We start from the raw sequence: 16,987 nt of genomic DNA, 5'->3' as shown, positions 1-16,987 counted from the left end.
ATTCGGGCGAGGTTGGCCTAGTTTCGAGTTGTTGTGTGATATGCACTTGTATCGAACGACGGCCGCGAACGAAATGCTATACGGCCGTCGTCCGATTGTACACTATTATAATATTATTTTATTATATAAAAAAAAAAATCAAAAAAAAAAAAATTCAAAAAGAACAAAAATAGTTTGTGATTACTAACGGTTCACCTGTTTTGCGTGCTTGTTTGATTCTTTGTGAACAGGATGTCAGGTGAAGGAACGTCGTCGGGCACAAAGCGCAAGAGGCGCACCACTCGTTCACAGACGGCTGCATCGGAGCAGCCGGGTACTCCGGTACTTCGGGAGATTAGGTATAGGGATGCTGGGGTCCCACATGGACAGAGTGATAGGTTGGTTCAGAGTCCGTTGTTGCGGTTTGAGGTAGGATCGTACGAGTTTATGAAATTTGAGGCGCTGAAGGATGTGAGGTTGTTAGAAAGTAAGCGGGTTGACTGGGAGTTGCTTAGGAAGTTAGGGCATGTTGAGAGAGTTCAGGAGTTGCTGGGTGATAAGTTTAGGTGGGCAGTGGAGTGTGAGTGGCCACAGTATTTAGAGCTGACTATGGAGTTTCACTCCACGTTTATTTATAGGCACCCAGGGGGGTTTGATCAGTCAGATTTAGTGTCGTTTGCATTAGGTAAACAGGTTTACAATATGAGCCTGATTCAGTTTGCAGAGGCGACAAGGTTGTATTCAGCTGAGGAGGTTGGGTCAGCTGAGTTTAGGAGTTTACTGAGGCAGGTGATGAGGGACCCAGCGGAGGCGTGTGTTGTGAAGGAGGATTTAGCACGTTTCTGGCACACCATTGCTATTTCACCGTTTTCTAGCAATTTGGTGGCGTCGGACATTAGGGATCCAGTTTATAGGTTCGTGCATAAGATTCTATGTTCTACGCTGATAGGAAAGCACGAGGGAGATAAGGTGAACCAGCATAGTTTGTTCTGCTTGATGTGCATGGTTGAGAGGCGGCCGGCCAATTTAGCTAGTATTCTGGCGTGGTCTTTGGCGAGGCCGAAGAAGGGGGGTAGTACGGCCAGGTTGTATGGTGGGCCGTATATCACTTTGTTGGCCGCCAATTTAGGAGTGTTTGCTAGGTTTCCAGCTGATAGGATGACTGCGGGCCCCGCTCCATCTCTTGTGGAGTTGAGGAGTCTACAGCTAGCCGGGATCGTCACATTCATTGAGCCGCTAGCATGGACAGAGGTTTTGCCAGCACCACCGTCTCCGGATCCGACTGCCGAGGAGGCAGCGACCACTACGATTCCGGAGCGGTACCAGGTGCCACTTCAGCGACATCAGCTCCCAGCTCGGGAGTATCCACTTAGGCAGCCGCGGTCAGAGCCGCTTACGTTAGAGGGTTTGTATGATCGGGTCGAGCAGGTGAGACATGAGATGCAGCTGGGTTTTCAGGGTCTGTATGACCACTTTCAGTTACAGCTACCACCAGCACTGCAGCCACAGCAGGGGGGTCCCGCTGGTGGAGAGGAGGAGCAGGATAGTGGAGATGCATGAGGATGAGCAGCAGTGATAGCAGCGGTTATATCTTTTGTTTTATTTTTATGCTGTTTTAATCCTCGATAGTCGGTTTGTATAATACGATATATTTGGTTGGTTGGGTTTTTGGGTTGGATGATACTTGTTGGTTGATGCTTTGATCGTATATATTATTTTGGGTTTGGTATGTTTGATGTGTTAGGTTGTTTTGCCGCTTCCGTTCGCGTGTCCGAGTTAGTACAGTTTGCTGAGCGCGTTTTGGATTGGAGGGCATGTGTGGTATCGACTGGCATATTGACAGTCTCACATATGATTCAGCTAAGTCGTTCCACTTGTATACTTGTATATTATTTTATTATATTTTTGTTTAGGTTTTTAGGAGTCCGGTTTCCATTCTTGCATTAGGGACAATGCAACATTCAAGTGTGGGGATGGGAACTTATAGTTAGTGAGTCTTAAAAAAAAAAAAAAAAAAAAATTTTCAAAAATCCAAAAAAAAAAAAAAAAAAAAAATTAAAAAAATAGAAAAATGTCTTTTGAAATAAGAAGTTTGCAAAATAAAAACGGAAAATGATAGAAAAGTCGGGTTTTTGATCGGGTTCAAATAATAATAATATGAGATAAAATATTCGTGCTTGTGTCTAGTTTGGGATGCGCGGGTAGGCTTGATTCGGTTTCGGGTTCCTTTGATATTAATTATACCTAATTGTCAGTCTACTAGTGGGTTCTCATCTAGGGAAAGTGGGGAAATTGAAACCGCCAATAATAGTATAAGGGATGCCGTTATAAGCTAAGATCGTTAGAGTTTTTGGTCATTATCTCGTTGAAAAAAAAATAATAAATAAATAAGCGAGCTAGAAACTAAATGAAAGTAGCCATTCTATGTAATCTGTGGTTGGGGATAGCGACTATACAGCCGGAATACCGCTAGAATGTGTGAAATCGACCTTGCAAAATAAATAAAAAGTACCGAGGCCTATGTAATCTGTGGTTGGGGATAGCGACTCTACAGCCGGAATACCTCTAGGATTAGGGAAAGCAACGTCTACGCTCGTAAATGAAAAAAAAAAAAAAAAAAAAAAGAATGAAAAAAAAAATGAAAAAAAAAATGGAAAAATAGATTTGATTTTAAACTCTCTTGATCTTGGTATAAGGCGGTTAGGAAATAACCCAGTGGTGGTTCCTTTTGTCCTATAAGCTTGAGGGGGGAGTAGGTGGACTTGCAATTCGTAGCGTGAGACCCTAGGTGGATTGACCGAACTTGAACCTAAATTGCATGATAAGGGCTTGAAACCGGGTTGGGTTTAAGAGGATCATTATACTTGCAATCGCGGCTAACACGAGTATCGATTTAATAAAATAATCTAAGCGTTTGTCCCGATCGACTATCTTGACTATGATTCCGTTTGCATTATTCTTTTTCGAGGACGAAAAAAAGATAAGTGTGGGGATATTTGATGTATTGCAAAATACATCGGTATTCGCGTCGGTTTTAGTCGTTAGTTAGTTAGTTTTAGTGTCGTTTTAGTTTAGAATGTACATACTATTGATCTAAGTTGTGTTTCCAGGTCTTTACAGCCAAAAGGAGTGAAAACGAGCAGAATCTGGAATGGCGAAAGGCTGGCACGGAAACCGAGGAAGTCGGGAGCTGAAACGAAGAAAATTGGCAATTCTGGAGCTTCCAGGCGACCCGCGTTGACTAAACGAGCATTCCCAAGCGGGCCGCCTTGACTTAATGAAGAATCAGGGTTATTTCATTCTCTCGCGCCCCGCTTAAACTTAGACATAAACTTGAGGCGGGCCGCGAGTGTCTTGTAAAACAATTCGAGTGTTTAAAGCTTAGGCGACCCGCATAAGATCAAGTTAATATTCCACGCGGGCCGCCTAAAGTTGTTCTGTCGGCAGACTTGCGAGGATTGCATGGCAAGTTAGGGTTTTCGGTTATAAAAACACATGTTCGCATCAGCAGCCGATTATTGACGAACTAGGGTATCTTTGGGGCTGTTTTGGCTGCTGATTGAAGGCTGTGATCGTGTCGGAGGCATACCGGAAGCTAGGAATCATCGGGAAAGCATTCTTGAGCATTCGGGAGTGAAGATTCGGGTTTTATACACCTATTTCTTGCATTCTTTGTTTGTTTAGACTTTGTTAACGATGAATTCAGTTGATACCTTGATTTTGACTTTGTTTCTGATTATGTTTTCCGGCTAAAACTCATAAACTACCTAGGCGATGATTATGGCATAACGAAGATTGGGTTTTTATATGATTATTGATGTGGTTGTGATTTTTCTTGCATTGTAAACACTATGATAGTTTGTCTTGGTGCGTTTGTATGCTTGTGATTTCTTATTTATCGTTTATTTGTTCCATTCAATTCTTGGTGACGGTCTTTATCACGGAATAGAGTTGAATTAGGGTTTTTGACTTAGGTGAGTGTCTATATCACATAATAGGTCATTAATTCTCTAGGGTGAAAAGTGCACTAGTAACCTTAGGAACAATATTCGGTAATTAATTAAAATCAAGTGTGCTGCTAGACTCGTCGCGGAAAGGCTCGAGGATATTGGTAGGTCTAGGAGTAGTTAAAAGGAATTAACCACCCATTGTCTATCAAGCCAAGATTGAACCCATAGTTGCTTTAGACGTTCGCGCGGCAAAGTAGAGCGTCTTGCATAAGCACTTTCAAGAAACTAGAGGACGGACAAGAAATCTAGAAAACCGGTAGTTTTACAACCTCTCGGGAATCTTAGTGTGCTCTTGAGAGGGATTAGGGGTCCTTAGATTTCCCTAGAGGTGAGAATTTTAAGATCCCGGTTTCACACCACATCATTATCATTTAGGAATCCATTCTGAGTTTAGCCTGCGTCTAGCCTAGGTAGTCTTCATTCTCACTGATCAGACCCTTTGCTTGTGTTCGTGTTTTGCTTGTTAGTATTATTTTATTATTTTATCTAGGATTTTTAGAAACCCCCCCCCCAAATTAATAAACAAATTAGTATGTCGTGTCAGTCCGAGTCTAGATAGAGTCGTAGCGTAGTCAGTAGAGTCTCGTGGGTTCGATACTCGGACTTACTTTAGCTTTACTACATTCGATCGGTTCACTTGCCGATTGTGTGTTTAGGGTTTAGGTCGAGTCTTAGTTTTATAAATTTAAAGCTTAGAGAGTCTAGAATTAGGGTATTTTAATTAGTATTATTTGACCCATTTTCAGCACATCAAGAATCTTAGTCTAATATGTGAGGAATTGTTTTACGGATGTTTAGGAACAAGTTTCAAGTGAAACGGATGCAAAACGAGCAAGTTATGCACATTTTAGTTCTTAAAAAGGAAGGCTGATTCAGGGGCCACCGTAAGCTACGGTAGCCACCGTAGCTTACGGTGGGAGCTGGGGACTTATTTCTGCCGTAAGGCAGTATAAGGATGCCGTAAGACATCAGGGGCCACCGTAAGCTACGGTAGCCACCGTAGCTTACGGTGGAGGCCAGGTACAAATGTATAGTTTGAGGTTTTCTTTGTTTTTCCTTCGAATTCGGACCCCGTGAACCCATTCCAAGCCTTGTTAAGCTTCTATAATGATCCTTAACCCTACTAAATGGCTTGGTAAGTTATGGATGAGTATGAAACTCATTTTTAAGAACCGAAACATACCCGATAGATATTTTTGAAGGCGTTTATGATGTGCGAGCAAGAACGGAGTATGTAAGCGAGTATGCAGGGTAATGAATTAAGTACGTGGGTATGTATGTATGTATGTATGTATGTATGTATGTATGTATGTATGTATGTATGTATGTATGTATGTATGTATGTATGTATGTATGTATGTATGTATGTATGTATGTATGTATGTATGTATGTATGTATGTATGTATGTATGTATGTATGTATGTATGTATGTATGTATGTATGTATGTATGTATGTATGTATATATGTATGTATGTGTGCATGTATGGATTTCACTATTGAATGTATGTATGTGTATAATTATGTATCGATTTAAGTATGGGTGTAAGTATGTAGATATGTACATAGGTAAGTATATATGAAGGTGCATATGCCTGTAGGTGTGAATATATATATATATGCGGATGCTAGTATGCATGTATAACCGAATGCAAGAAGGTAAGCACGTATGTTCATACGATTTCAATATGATTGTGTATTGATGCAAATAACAGTGTACCTTGAGTATGAACAATAATACAGGTACAATGATGAAGTCTCTTTGGAGAATGGATACTCAGATGGAAATGCCTAGTTACAAAGGGATAATGGAGTAGAAAGTAAGAGTGTATGAAATTTGTTATGTTCATGTTGTGTACTAATGCTCGAAATTGTATGGTAAGTGTAGGTCGTACAAGCCACCGTGGATCATTGAGGAGAGGAGATCGAAGACGAGTCACAAGATAGATTGTACGGGAATACTTGACTATGTAAAATGATAGCTTCAAGTTATGCTTTTATTTGTAATTATGTACAAAAGATAGTTTTATTGTAAGAAATTTTATAGTACGAATTTCCGCTGCGTCTTTTCAGTAAAAGCGTGAAAGGGTGTTACATTTTACGACTTGTAATCTTGTACCATTGCACAGACCATTTTTCTGATCAAGGTTACGTAACAGCATGATAGGAACACCAACTTTTAAAACCAACTTATGATTCGGCATTCCGGAAACCTTAAGACCATTTAGAACATCGGGGGGGTAAACATTGTGTTGAATATGGTCAGTTACATTCTCAGATTGGCAGATGGAATCTGAACTTAGATACTCTTTATGATCACCAGGAAACATTGCTAATAAGGTATCATTTATCTCGTGAACAACGTCGTTCTTAGGAGCAAGTATGGCTCTTTCCTGAAAATAATTTGGATCATTGAACGATTCAAGTATCGAAGGATACACAAAGTTGATCAGATTACCAATAGGGTTAGTGGACTCAGTAATCAACAGTTCTTGAGGTATATCAATAACAGCTTCTCCGTCGTTGCGACCACCAAGTTTTCCCTCGCCAATATCCAAAAGCCATTTAGCAAACTCTTTTGTCTTGTCAATATCACCATGATTCATGCCAACAGTGAGCCTCATGTTTTTTGTTAGCATTAGTAACTTGCATTTATTCCATATATATGACGAACTCAGGGAAGCATTCACGATATCTTGTCTAGAGCCATTAGGAACAACAGGAAGAATCTGTCTAAAGTCACCACCAAATACAATTACCTTTCCTCGAAATGGTAAAGCTTCGCTATTTGAACAATCAGGCATCAATATATCTTTTAAGGTTCTATCCAATGCTTCAAAGGCATGTTTATGAATCATTGGAGCCTCATCCCATATAATAAGTTGTGTTTTTTTTAAAAGACACGCAAGTTCAGATCCAGGCTTCATGCGGCAAAGAGAATCCTCATTTAGATTCAGAGGGATGGAAAATCGAGAATGGGCTGTTCGACCTCCAGAAAGTAGCAAAGAAGCTATACCGCTTGAAGCAACATTTAAAACAATTTCAGACTTACTTCGAATTGCTGCCGACAATGTCTTCCAAAGAAAGGTCTTACCGGTGCCACCATATCCGTAAACAAAAAAGACACCACCTTTGTTTGTTCTAACAGATTCCATAATCTGATAAAAAACATTACGTTGCTCATCTGTTAAAAGTAGTAACATATTATTCAACTCATCTTCCATGGTATTTTGGAAATAAGATAACTCCTCGTTGATCAATCGATTGTTAGACGAAGAAATAGACTCATCATCAGGATAAGGCATATTTGAATAGTTCCTCAGAGATGAATTATTACGAAGTAAGAACTTCTCAATCTCTAACATATTTCTTCGTCAGAATAATTTAAATCTGCAAACAAAATTGAAGATGTATTTAATAATACAATAATTCTTTATTACTGTCGAATATTAAAGTATATTTTGGTAAATATGATATAAATGAAGTTGAAGGGTAAATAAAAATTTTTTTTTTGTACAAATGAAGTTCTTTTTATTTCATTCAGATAAAAAAATTATCAACAAAAAATAATTAATTTAATAAATATATTAATTGAATATTAGATAACATGCAAAAATTAAAAAAAAGACATACCATCAACATTCAAATGTTTTTCTTGTCTATATAAAATGTCATCCGATAAATACGTCCATGTTTTCTCCCATACAAAATCAGGTCTAGACAAACTACCAGACATCAGCATTGTTCCAAATAACGTCCGTAGATAAGTAGCACTTCCATACAAATTAGCTTCTTTGATAGCTTCAATGTACTCGTTATCGTCATCCAAAAGCCCTAGCGCATAGCATGCGTCCCTGAAAGTTGGATACAAAGTACCATTTACAGTACGAATATCTTCAAAAGATTTTGGTCCCTTTACTTTGTTCAATAATATTCTGAGGTAGTACGCTTCACCAGCTGAAGGAAACACCGAATGAATCCTACCGATTGAAGGATGTCGTTTCCTTATATCCCAACTACGAGTTCTTAATTTAAAAACAAACTTTGATGGAAACTCAACATAAGTAAGATTACGTGCCTCAGGTAATTTTTCGTTACACTTCATCCAAGATAAGAACATAGTAGAAGCAACAGATGGTTTGTTAAGAACCTCGTCAATGTCATCGTCTGCGCCATATACTACGTTTTGCTGACCAGGTAAATGGAACGGCAGTCGAATAACTGCGGGATATCGATAATGAATATCATAGGAAAAGATCCTCCAAACAGATTCGCATGCAGAAATATACCGGCAATCGTAATACTTTTCTATCTCATCGACTACAGGTTCCTGCTCATCCTGATTACCACTTTCAACAACTCTAAGAGTAGTTCTATCTGGGCCTTTGTTAATGTACTTGAACAAATATTTGATAGAACCAACTTGATTGCACCATTCAACGTTAATATGCGCCTGGTATCTTTTTAACAGCACTTTACTATATGGAACAACATATCTATTGTCTACGTTCACACGTGATTTAACAACAGATAGGCCAGAATCCCTTCTACGATAAACTGGAAATCCTTTTTTATCCAAACATGTTTCGTTAACAAATTTCTTAGGAAACTTCTTGGAACACTTACGATCGATCATGCAAGGACAATTCATATTGAGAGGACCACACGGACCATGAATCATGTAGTCTGCCACAAGTTTATATAACTCTGGATCCTCGGCTATGTCTGGAATTTCGGCAGAAATGATTGGATCTAGTTGGTCAACAGATAGAATCTTGCTGTCAGGATGCATGAATACACATATGTGTGCATGAGGAAGTCCGCGTTTTTGAAACTCAACAGTATAGACAACTACAGAGTACAACAACAAAAATATAATAAATTAGAAAAAAAATAAAGTAACTTATATTATCAACATTAAATATAGATTAATAATAATAATACTAATAAAATATAAAGTAACGTTATTTAAAAACAGTAGTCTTTAAATGTTATCGTATAAATAAACATACCAGAATTAACTCTACCGAGCAACTTGCCTTCTTTCAATTCTTTTGGTATGGAATCTAGTTTTATCTTGAAAATTCGACACAAAACGTCCGGTCTATCTTCAGGCCTTATCGTCGTATCTTTTAAAAACCTTTGCACCTCCGGCCATTTTGGATTACACGTAATAGTGATGAAAAAATCTGGATACCTAAACCATTTGCACAAAGACATTGCATCTAAGTAATTTTGCATCATATATCGAGAACCGCCAGTAAAGGAAGATGGAATAAAGATACGTGTTCCAATTTTTGACATATCTTTTTTTCCAGCATTACTTGCATTCTGAATATTCTGAACAGTTTCTGACCTCAAATGAGTTTGTTGTCGCCGTATGTAAAACAACCTTTCACTCTCAATCATAGTGTAAGCATCAACAACAAATTGTTGGAAAAGTCTTTTTGCATTATGAATCAAAGAAAACTTATCGACACGATCTTGTAATCTATAAGCAAAGAACTCACGCATAGTACACATTGGACGTTTGCTGTTCGTGTCTGGATTGAGACCTCTATGAAGAATGTCAACCCTGTACATATCTTCTCCGTATGGAAATAGAAGAGGGTATTGTAGAGAAAGATAAGAAGGATGTAATTCACTTATGCGCTCAATCCGACCAGATCTTCTTTTCACTACTATATCACGATTCTCAACAGCTTGAGTCAGATCTCCAATAACTAATGCAGCAACTTCAGAAGCTTCAGGAAGGTTATATGTCCTACCATCTTTGGATCTTTTACCAATTAGACAAAGCTTCAAGTCGATGTAAGGGTTTTCATTTAAACAATTTCTAGCTTGTCGATAAATTTTAACCAAAGCGTTGTTAGTGTCTAACATAAGTGTAAGTTCCTCAATGATCTGAACATCAAAAGCTGACTCAGTTATTGTAAAAGAAGTGTTTGAGCCCCTATAAAATTAACAAAATGTATGGATTAATAGCGATTATATATGTATTACTAACATTAATATCATATAAAATAAATCGACAAATATAGGTAATTATAAAGACTATGAAATTAATACATACCCAACAGCATTTTGTCGATTAAATATTTCATTATCTGTGTCGTATATATACAACTGGCTGAATTTTGGCTCATTTCCATCTTCAGGTAATAGACTCCCAATAGTATGATAATTTTGACCACTTAATCGAAACACATAAGGTGCATTTCCACGGTTGATAGTTTTGTCAATCCTTCCTCCCATAGATGTAAATGAGAACATAGAATTATAACGCCGAATGTTTTTTAAAAAGAATTTGCTCTTCGCACTGACGCCAACATATAGATCTTTCAAAATTTCAGGAGGCTGCTTAAAATCAGGTAACAAAACTTTACCGTATGAACAGCAAAGGAAATAGTTAGGTTTATTTCGCTTCTGTTCTCCCCTATCCGCCTCTGCTTTCCATAGCTTTGCGCTACACGTTCGACACACGATTATCTGGTCACCATGATCCAAGTAGTCTGTACATTTTTTTATTTCAGTTAAAAGATTAATGTTATTAAAAATAATAAATCTATGTTGTTAAAAAACAATATGAAAATAAATATGTGAAGCAGTAATAAATAAAAGAGGATTAACTTTACCTTTTGAAACTCCTTTTAAATGTTGATCAATGATCTCAGCAAACTCGTTATCATCATCTGTTGTCAAATCAATAATAGGTATAGGTGTTAAGTTTCGTCGTTTTCTTACTAATTTACGCTTTCCTGATGACATTCTTATCAATGGTGAAGGTTCGTCTGATGCTATAACAGTATTTGGTGGAATTGTAGATGATGAAGAAGGTATCATGTCTGATGCTGAGTTGCTTGTAATGTTTCTTGGAATACCACTGGAAGATGCAATGTTTCCTATAAAAATTATTATAACAAATGATATAAAATCATATAATAAAAAACAAACTTAAAAAAATATATAACTTCGTTAACTATATATTAAAAAGTTTGATAATAATATTGTTAACTAAAAGAAAATTAATGTACATAAATGACATGAATTAGTAAAATTAGATAGAAATAAAGTTGTTATGCTTTTTAAAACACTTGATGATAGAAGAAAAAAAAATCTTATTTCATAATATGATAAAAACAACATTACTCGCGTCTTACCTGAATTGAATTTAGATGAACCGGAAGAGACATTGATACTTGAGAGGATGCTAAAAGATGATCTATTCAATGTAAAAGTAGTGTTCGGACTAATATTCTCTTTATTTGTCGTATAAGAAGTTAATGTCGATTGAGTCTGTGTTGAATTTTTATTCAATCTTTTGCTATTCAAATATATACGTCTAGCCTTCCTTCTTTTTGCAGCCTCATCCTTGTCTACATTACGTATAGAAACTAAAATGACATATACATTAGTTAAATTTATATAAATAGAAATTTTGTAATAAAGTAAGTAATATAGATTTGAAAATACCATTGGAAATATCATGTGAAGGATATGTTGAAAAAGGAAGATTTGTATTATGAATTTCCGAATATGATAAAGCAGAAGAAAAATTGATGTTTATACCACGGCTACAAAATGATCTGTTATACATGGTAGATGTGGATGAACTTAAATTTTCTTTATTATTATGAGTTGAATAATTTAGTGTGGATTGAGTCTGCGATGAGGTTGTATTGAATCTTTTACTGTTGGAATATATTCTTCTAGCTTTTGTTCTTTGAACAGCTTCAGGTTTGTCAGTGTTGCTGCATATATCAACTGAGATGATATATGAATTAGTAAAACAATGAAATGAATTGAAAAGATAATTGAATTAATAATATCTCAAAAAAAAAAAAAATTTAAGAACATACCGTTAGATATATCAGACAAAGGATTTCCTGAAGTCACATTTATGTTACGTAAACCGGGACTTGATGCGGATGAACCTTTACGAATGTGAGACATTTTCTAAAATGCAAAATGTAATTACTTGTCATGTATAGTTGCACATAAGTTATATATAATATATAAAGATAGATAAAGTAAATGTATAATGAGGATAGAACACGTACCTTATATCATGTGAAACCGGTAAGTATAATAGAACACTTTTTCATACTTTGTCAAATTAGATGATGATGTTCTTTGTTGTGAGAACAAATGATGTACATATAAATAACAATATATGAGAGTGTATTCAAGTAGTGAAAAGGAAATAACCTTAAATATGGATATAAATTTAATTGATAGTAATTAAGAAATAATGCATTATTGTGTTCCCTAAATTTGTGAAAGATGCATTTTAGGTAATTAGACGTTTTTTACATAACTTATTAGTTGGATCATAAATATATATGGAATGTAGCAAAATTATATATCCGAAAGGTATGCTTTCTATAATTATCACACCTTAACATATTTAACTAAAATATTATTAGTAACTAATAGTGGACACCATAAATTCATCTAAAAAATATATTTAAAATAATCTTATTTCTTTTTTTTAAAGATTGGAAAATTTCGATATATGTTAACATAATACATGTTCAAGTTACATGATTAGTTATAATAAAAACCACATACAAAATACACATATACTATTAGTCAGTGTTAAAAGAAATGTAAAAAAAAGATATTAAAAACGAAATAAAAATAACAGGTACATTAAAATCACGATTATTACTCATAACCAAACATCACAACTTTCGAAATTCAAAACATGTATTGTCCGGAAGAAACAAATAAAAACCATAAAACAAAACCACGAATTCAAACAATCAATTGTTTTAGACGACATCAACAAAAACCAACTTCTCAAAAGTCACCAAATATCTTAATGTTATGAAAACTTGAAAACTATTTCTCAACTTTAGGAATTAAGAGGTTCCTCTTCTCTGCACTATTGAAATCCTGAACATCTCCAGACTTTTGGAGCTTCGTTGCAGATGTGTGAGAATCTTCTTCAACATCATAGACTTGAACCAAGTTTCGCTTCACTTCATCCTTAGCTAACATGGAATCAGGAGTATCAGTAACATCCAATGAAACAGGTGAAACGGTGCTCGCCATGTTAGACACAGGAGTATTGTTTTCGATTCTTTTGGCAGCAGAGTTCTAACAAAAGACAAATTTAACAGGTTACAAACGCATATCATAGTTGAACATATATATAATAAAACAAAGACGAAGAAAACAAAAATTCACACGAATACCTTGAAACCATCAGATGTCTGAGATTCAAATTCTGAAGCATCAATATTGAGAGACATATTCTGAGAAGACTGCATATTTTTTAAAATAAAAATAAACAAACAAAATATAAAGTTCAGGAAAGTAAAATATTTAAAACGTAAATCAATAAAGTAAGAAAATTTATACAACATACACTTATCTGTGAAGAGGATTGCTTCTCTTGAAGTACAGATACATTGGCGGAGGTTAGTGTAAAGTGGGGGGTGCACCCGCCCCCCGAATGTTTCGGTTAGAAGTGTAAATTTCATATTTTTCGTCCGAAAATTTTAAAATTTTATAGGATTGTCCCCCCAATTATTTTGCCTAAATATTTATACAATATATAAATTGGGTCACATGACTTTCCGCCCCCTCGGAACTTTTGGTCAAGCTCCGCCACTGTACAGATATAACGTTAGGATCCACAGTCAGCTTCAGTATACCATACTTATGGATGTTATACTTCAAGACGTAGCCAGTAACATCTATTTTAAAAGCAGCAGTCTGGCCAACCAATGCGTCTACTTCAGCAGGAATCTTCATGGAATCAGAACGCTGAAAAATAGTATAATTTTAATCATTTATGAAGAAATGTGAACTTTTTTGTAAATATAAAACATAACCAATACGAATACAAAAATAAAACTTACAAATTCAGGGTTAGCAGTAAGAATATCATCAACAGACTTTCCTAACAACTTCCGTGCTTCACGATCAAACAAAGTAAGTGTAACAGAAGCTGATGGGTCTTGAACTCTAAGTTGAATCTTAAACCTATTGAAAGCATAAGTCCATATTTTAAAACCAAAAAAAATATTATTAATGAAAATTTGAGGGTTCAAAAGGTGTATTGACTTACTTGAGAGAAGAAGTTATAGTTTTAAAAGCACAACGATCAGATACACAGGTAAGAACCTCCTTTGTAACAGCTGAACCTGATTCCTGGGTATCCTCACTCAGATTAACAACTTTTTTGATCTTCTTGTTACATCTATTACAACCCTCATAGAACCATCCTTCATCTTTGTAAACACCCAGTATATTACCCAGAACAATGACCTTGCAAACCTGCATATTTATATGACAACATAAAAATATATAAAGTTAAATTGTAGGGTAAAGTTTTCAATTATCAAAAAATGATACCGTCTTAAGCGAAAAGACATCACAAATATTTAAAAAATCTTTGCTTTTCAAGATTTCCTCTTCAACAGATTTTGCCATGGAACCAAGGCTCGTGGATTCAGAGACTTCAATCGAATTTTCAAACAAACTGTTGAATACAAAAAAAATAATGTATATTTTAATAAGTTATAGATTCATCATAATATTGATAATAATTCAATCGATAAGATAAATAAGAAATAATGTGTAGAATCTTTTTTCATACCGGTTTCTGAACTCATCGACTTCAGGACAATCATGATTGCAAAAAAGACGACTAACCGTGTATGAATTGTTAACATACGCAACCCCTAGAAAAAAACAGTGGAAAGTTAGAAATAAAAAATATATAATATAAGTAAGATTTTAATAAATAAAAGTTACTAAAGAAAGAAAACAAACCATTCCACCACTTGACCTTGCCAAACTGCAATATAATGATTGCATGAATATTTTTTCCTTTGATACTCTCAAAAAACGACAAAACTTTATCACAGTATTGATCCCACAGAGTAAGAAATACCGTCCGACCCCTAAGTAATTAATCAAATTCATAACAAATTGGTAAAAATAAAGTTGCATAAGTTTCATTATATAAGTATGCTAAAAATATACAAACATATGTTTCCTATCAATTGTAACAATAATATGTATACTGGATTCTAACAAAATATTTAAATGCTTACTCCAGATCAGATATCTCTATAGTAACCTTAACAGCCTGCTTTCCAGTTGATTTGTTATTAACAGTCTCTTTAGGAAATGATCGAATCAAATAACCAATAACATCTACAACAATACAAAATCGATCAATAAGATGAGGATACAAAATGAAAATAAAAATATTAATGAAAAAAACAATAACATCTTTTGAAAAAATATTATAATATACATACCAACTGTAGAGTTTGAAATAGCATTACTGTTCAAGATGTCCGGAAAACTCAAGAAATCAAAACCATACGGTGATCCACCAATATCTTCACATGGAATAACTTCGGTTGTCCCCTGGAAACATAGCCTATTTTGATTGTCAACATACCTGTACGTAGAGTTATTAAAACCTATAGTTGGATTCCTGATAATCAAACATTTCTTTTCAACTAATGACGGGCGAAATTGTGGTAAAACTCTATTCAAGCATGTTGCCTCCATCTTTGTCCCCTGTATAACGTATGAAAACTATACTTAATAAAGTATAAAATTTAAAAAAAATCACATATATATTGAAAAATTGATCAAAAAAATAAATATACCTCTTCGTCCATTATAATCATGTCAAATGAGTATAATTGACTGGGATTCCTCCTTTCAGGGTGTTCCCAAACCCTGATCACCCTAACCTTGACAGAAAACTGCTCTTGAAAGGCATCAACAGCTCTCAACATAGTAATGTTATGGTTCTCCATTAAATCTATCAGACGGCATAAAACGTATTTCAATATACGAATCAAGATAACTAAAGAAGAATGAAACAAAGTAACACAAACAAAATGCAGAAACATTTTCGAAGGACAGATAGAGTTTAAAAAAATTCTTTTAAATCAAAGATGTTTATCATATGGTTCTATAAGAATTGTAAGATGAAAAATTAGAACGTAACCAAATAAATGCAGTAATATAGTAATATGAATGACACAATGCGGAAATGAATGAAGTTTTGAAATAATATTTATAGTACCAAAATGAAAAGGTATATAAGGAAACAATCAATGATTATAACAAAAAAGATAAATATTGAACAATCAAGAATCAACAATCAGCATCAGCAAACAGCAATCAAGAACCAATCAATAACATCTTCTAAATCAATACCAAAAATATTAAAAATATGAATATGGATAGTATCAATTTGAATATTATTTAAAAAAATAGATTAAAGAATTATTATTGATAAAATCAATTTGAAACTTCTTCCTTAAAATAAATGAAGATTTTAAATGTATCATTAATAACATAAACACAATGTACGGTTATTATATATATTTAAATAATATAGTAATCACCCTTCCTAATAATTACATATTGTTTCTAAAAATAAATAAACCTATTTTACTTATTTTATTCAGCTTATATAGATAAGAGCGAACAGTATGAAGAAGACATATATATGAATCACTTTTCCGATTTACATTTTTTTTAATTAATGTATAATCGAGTCAGTTAAATAGAACATAAAAAGCAAATAACTATAATTGTGGTTATATATAATAAAATATACAAATGTCAAAAAGAGGTGCAATATACTTACCGATGCTTGTATTTGGATGTCTGATGAGGAACAAAAAAAAGAGAACGCTTCTCAAGTGAACGATTGAAACATTATATTAAAAACAATTTTCCATATATAATGAAAATAGGGCGGTTAAGGAATTGAAGGGAATATAGAGGAAATCTGTGATGAGAAAAAGAAACAATCTGTCGATGAAGCTATCAGTCAGAGAGATTCGAAGGAACTTTTTTTAGGAGTCGTTGACATTGCCGAGGAGTGTAAGAAAATTATATAACTTAACATTTCCTGAGACTCCTTGGCAACATCAACGACGCCTCAATGTTCCAAGCAAAACACTTTGCCTGATTTTTTTATTCAACTGAACGTTTCTTCTTAACAAAACA

At 34.8% G+C, this 16,987-nt stretch overlaps 3 protein-coding genes across 3 annotated transcripts; all 3 read right to left on the bottom strand.

The window, feature by feature from the left end:
• Window positions 1–6,057: 6,057 nt before the first annotated feature.
• Window positions 6,058–7,293, bottom strand: LOC110896664 (ATP-dependent DNA helicase pif1-like). The gene has a single exon (XM_022143875.1). The coding sequence runs from the start codon at window positions 7,291–7,293 to the stop codon at window positions 6,058–6,060; it is 1,236 nt and encodes a 411-aa protein (XP_021999567.1).
• A 53-nt stretch (window positions 7,294–7,346) lies between these two features.
• LOC110896674 lies at window positions 7,347–11,941 on the bottom strand. The gene is made up of 8 exons (XM_035982296.1): window positions 11,848–11,941; window positions 11,462–11,752; window positions 11,329–11,382; window positions 10,624–10,890; window positions 10,062–10,500; window positions 9,001–9,941; window positions 7,622–8,839; window positions 7,347–7,378 (listed from the first exon to the last, which is right to left on the bottom strand). The coding sequence occupies exons 1-8, from the start codon at window positions 11,939–11,941 to the stop codon at window positions 7,347–7,349; spliced, it is 3,336 nt and encodes a 1,111-aa protein (XP_035838189.1).
• Window positions 11,942–12,832: 891 nt separating this feature from the next.
• Window positions 12,833–15,780, bottom strand: LOC118485820 (replication protein A 70 kDa DNA-binding subunit A-like). The gene is made up of 11 exons (XM_035982295.1): window positions 15,628–15,780; window positions 15,268–15,535; window positions 15,058–15,160; window positions 14,774–14,904; window positions 14,598–14,682; window positions 14,354–14,480; window positions 14,067–14,275; window positions 13,858–13,981; window positions 13,613–13,762; window positions 13,189–13,257; window positions 12,833–13,090 (listed from the first exon to the last, which is right to left on the bottom strand). Exons 1-11 carry the CDS (start codon window positions 15,778–15,780, stop codon window positions 12,833–12,835), a joined length of 1,677 nt encoding a protein of 558 aa, XP_035838188.1.
• Window positions 15,781–16,987: the final 1,207 nt, after the last annotated feature.

Source organism: Helianthus annuus, chromosome 2 (genome assembly GCF_002127325.2).
Source record: "Helianthus annuus cultivar XRQ/B chromosome 2, HanXRQr2.0-SUNRISE, whole genome shotgun sequence".
Lineage (NCBI taxonomy): Eukaryota > Viridiplantae > Streptophyta > Magnoliopsida > Asterales > Asteraceae > Helianthus > Helianthus annuus.
The sequence above is the reverse complement of the archived record's forward strand: the minus strand, read 5'-3'. Positions and strand labels throughout refer to the sequence as shown.

Bases quoted from the DNA above. Each gene is read 5' to 3' on its own strand.
- LOC118485820 (XM_035982295.1), bottom strand. From the start codon at position 15,780: ATGGAGAACCATAACATTACTATGTTGAGAGCTGTTGATGCCTTTCAA. The intron at 14,276-14,353 runs GTATCATTTTTT...ATAAATATGCAG, and splicing joins ATGTCTTTTCGCTTAAGACG to GTTTGCAAGGTCATTGTTCT. The intron at 13,982-14,066 runs GTAAGTCAATAC...TGCTTTCAATAG, and splicing joins ACTATAACTTCTTCTCTCAA to GTTTAAGATTCAACTTAGAG.
- LOC110896664 (XM_022143875.1), bottom strand. From the start codon at position 7,293: ATGCCTTATCCTGATGATGAGTCTATTTCTTCGTCTAACAATCGATTG.
- LOC110896674 (XM_035982296.1), bottom strand. From the start codon at position 11,941: ATGTCTCACATTCGTAAAGGTTCATCCGCATCAAGTCCCGGTTTACGT. The intron at 11,753-11,847 runs GTATGTTCTTAA...ATATCATCTCAG, and splicing joins TTTGTCTGATATATCTAACG to TTGATATATGCAGCAACACT. The intron at 10,501-10,623 runs GTAAAGTTAATC...AAAAATGTACAG, and splicing joins TTTAAAAGGAGTTTCAAAAG to ACTACTTGGATCATGGTGAC.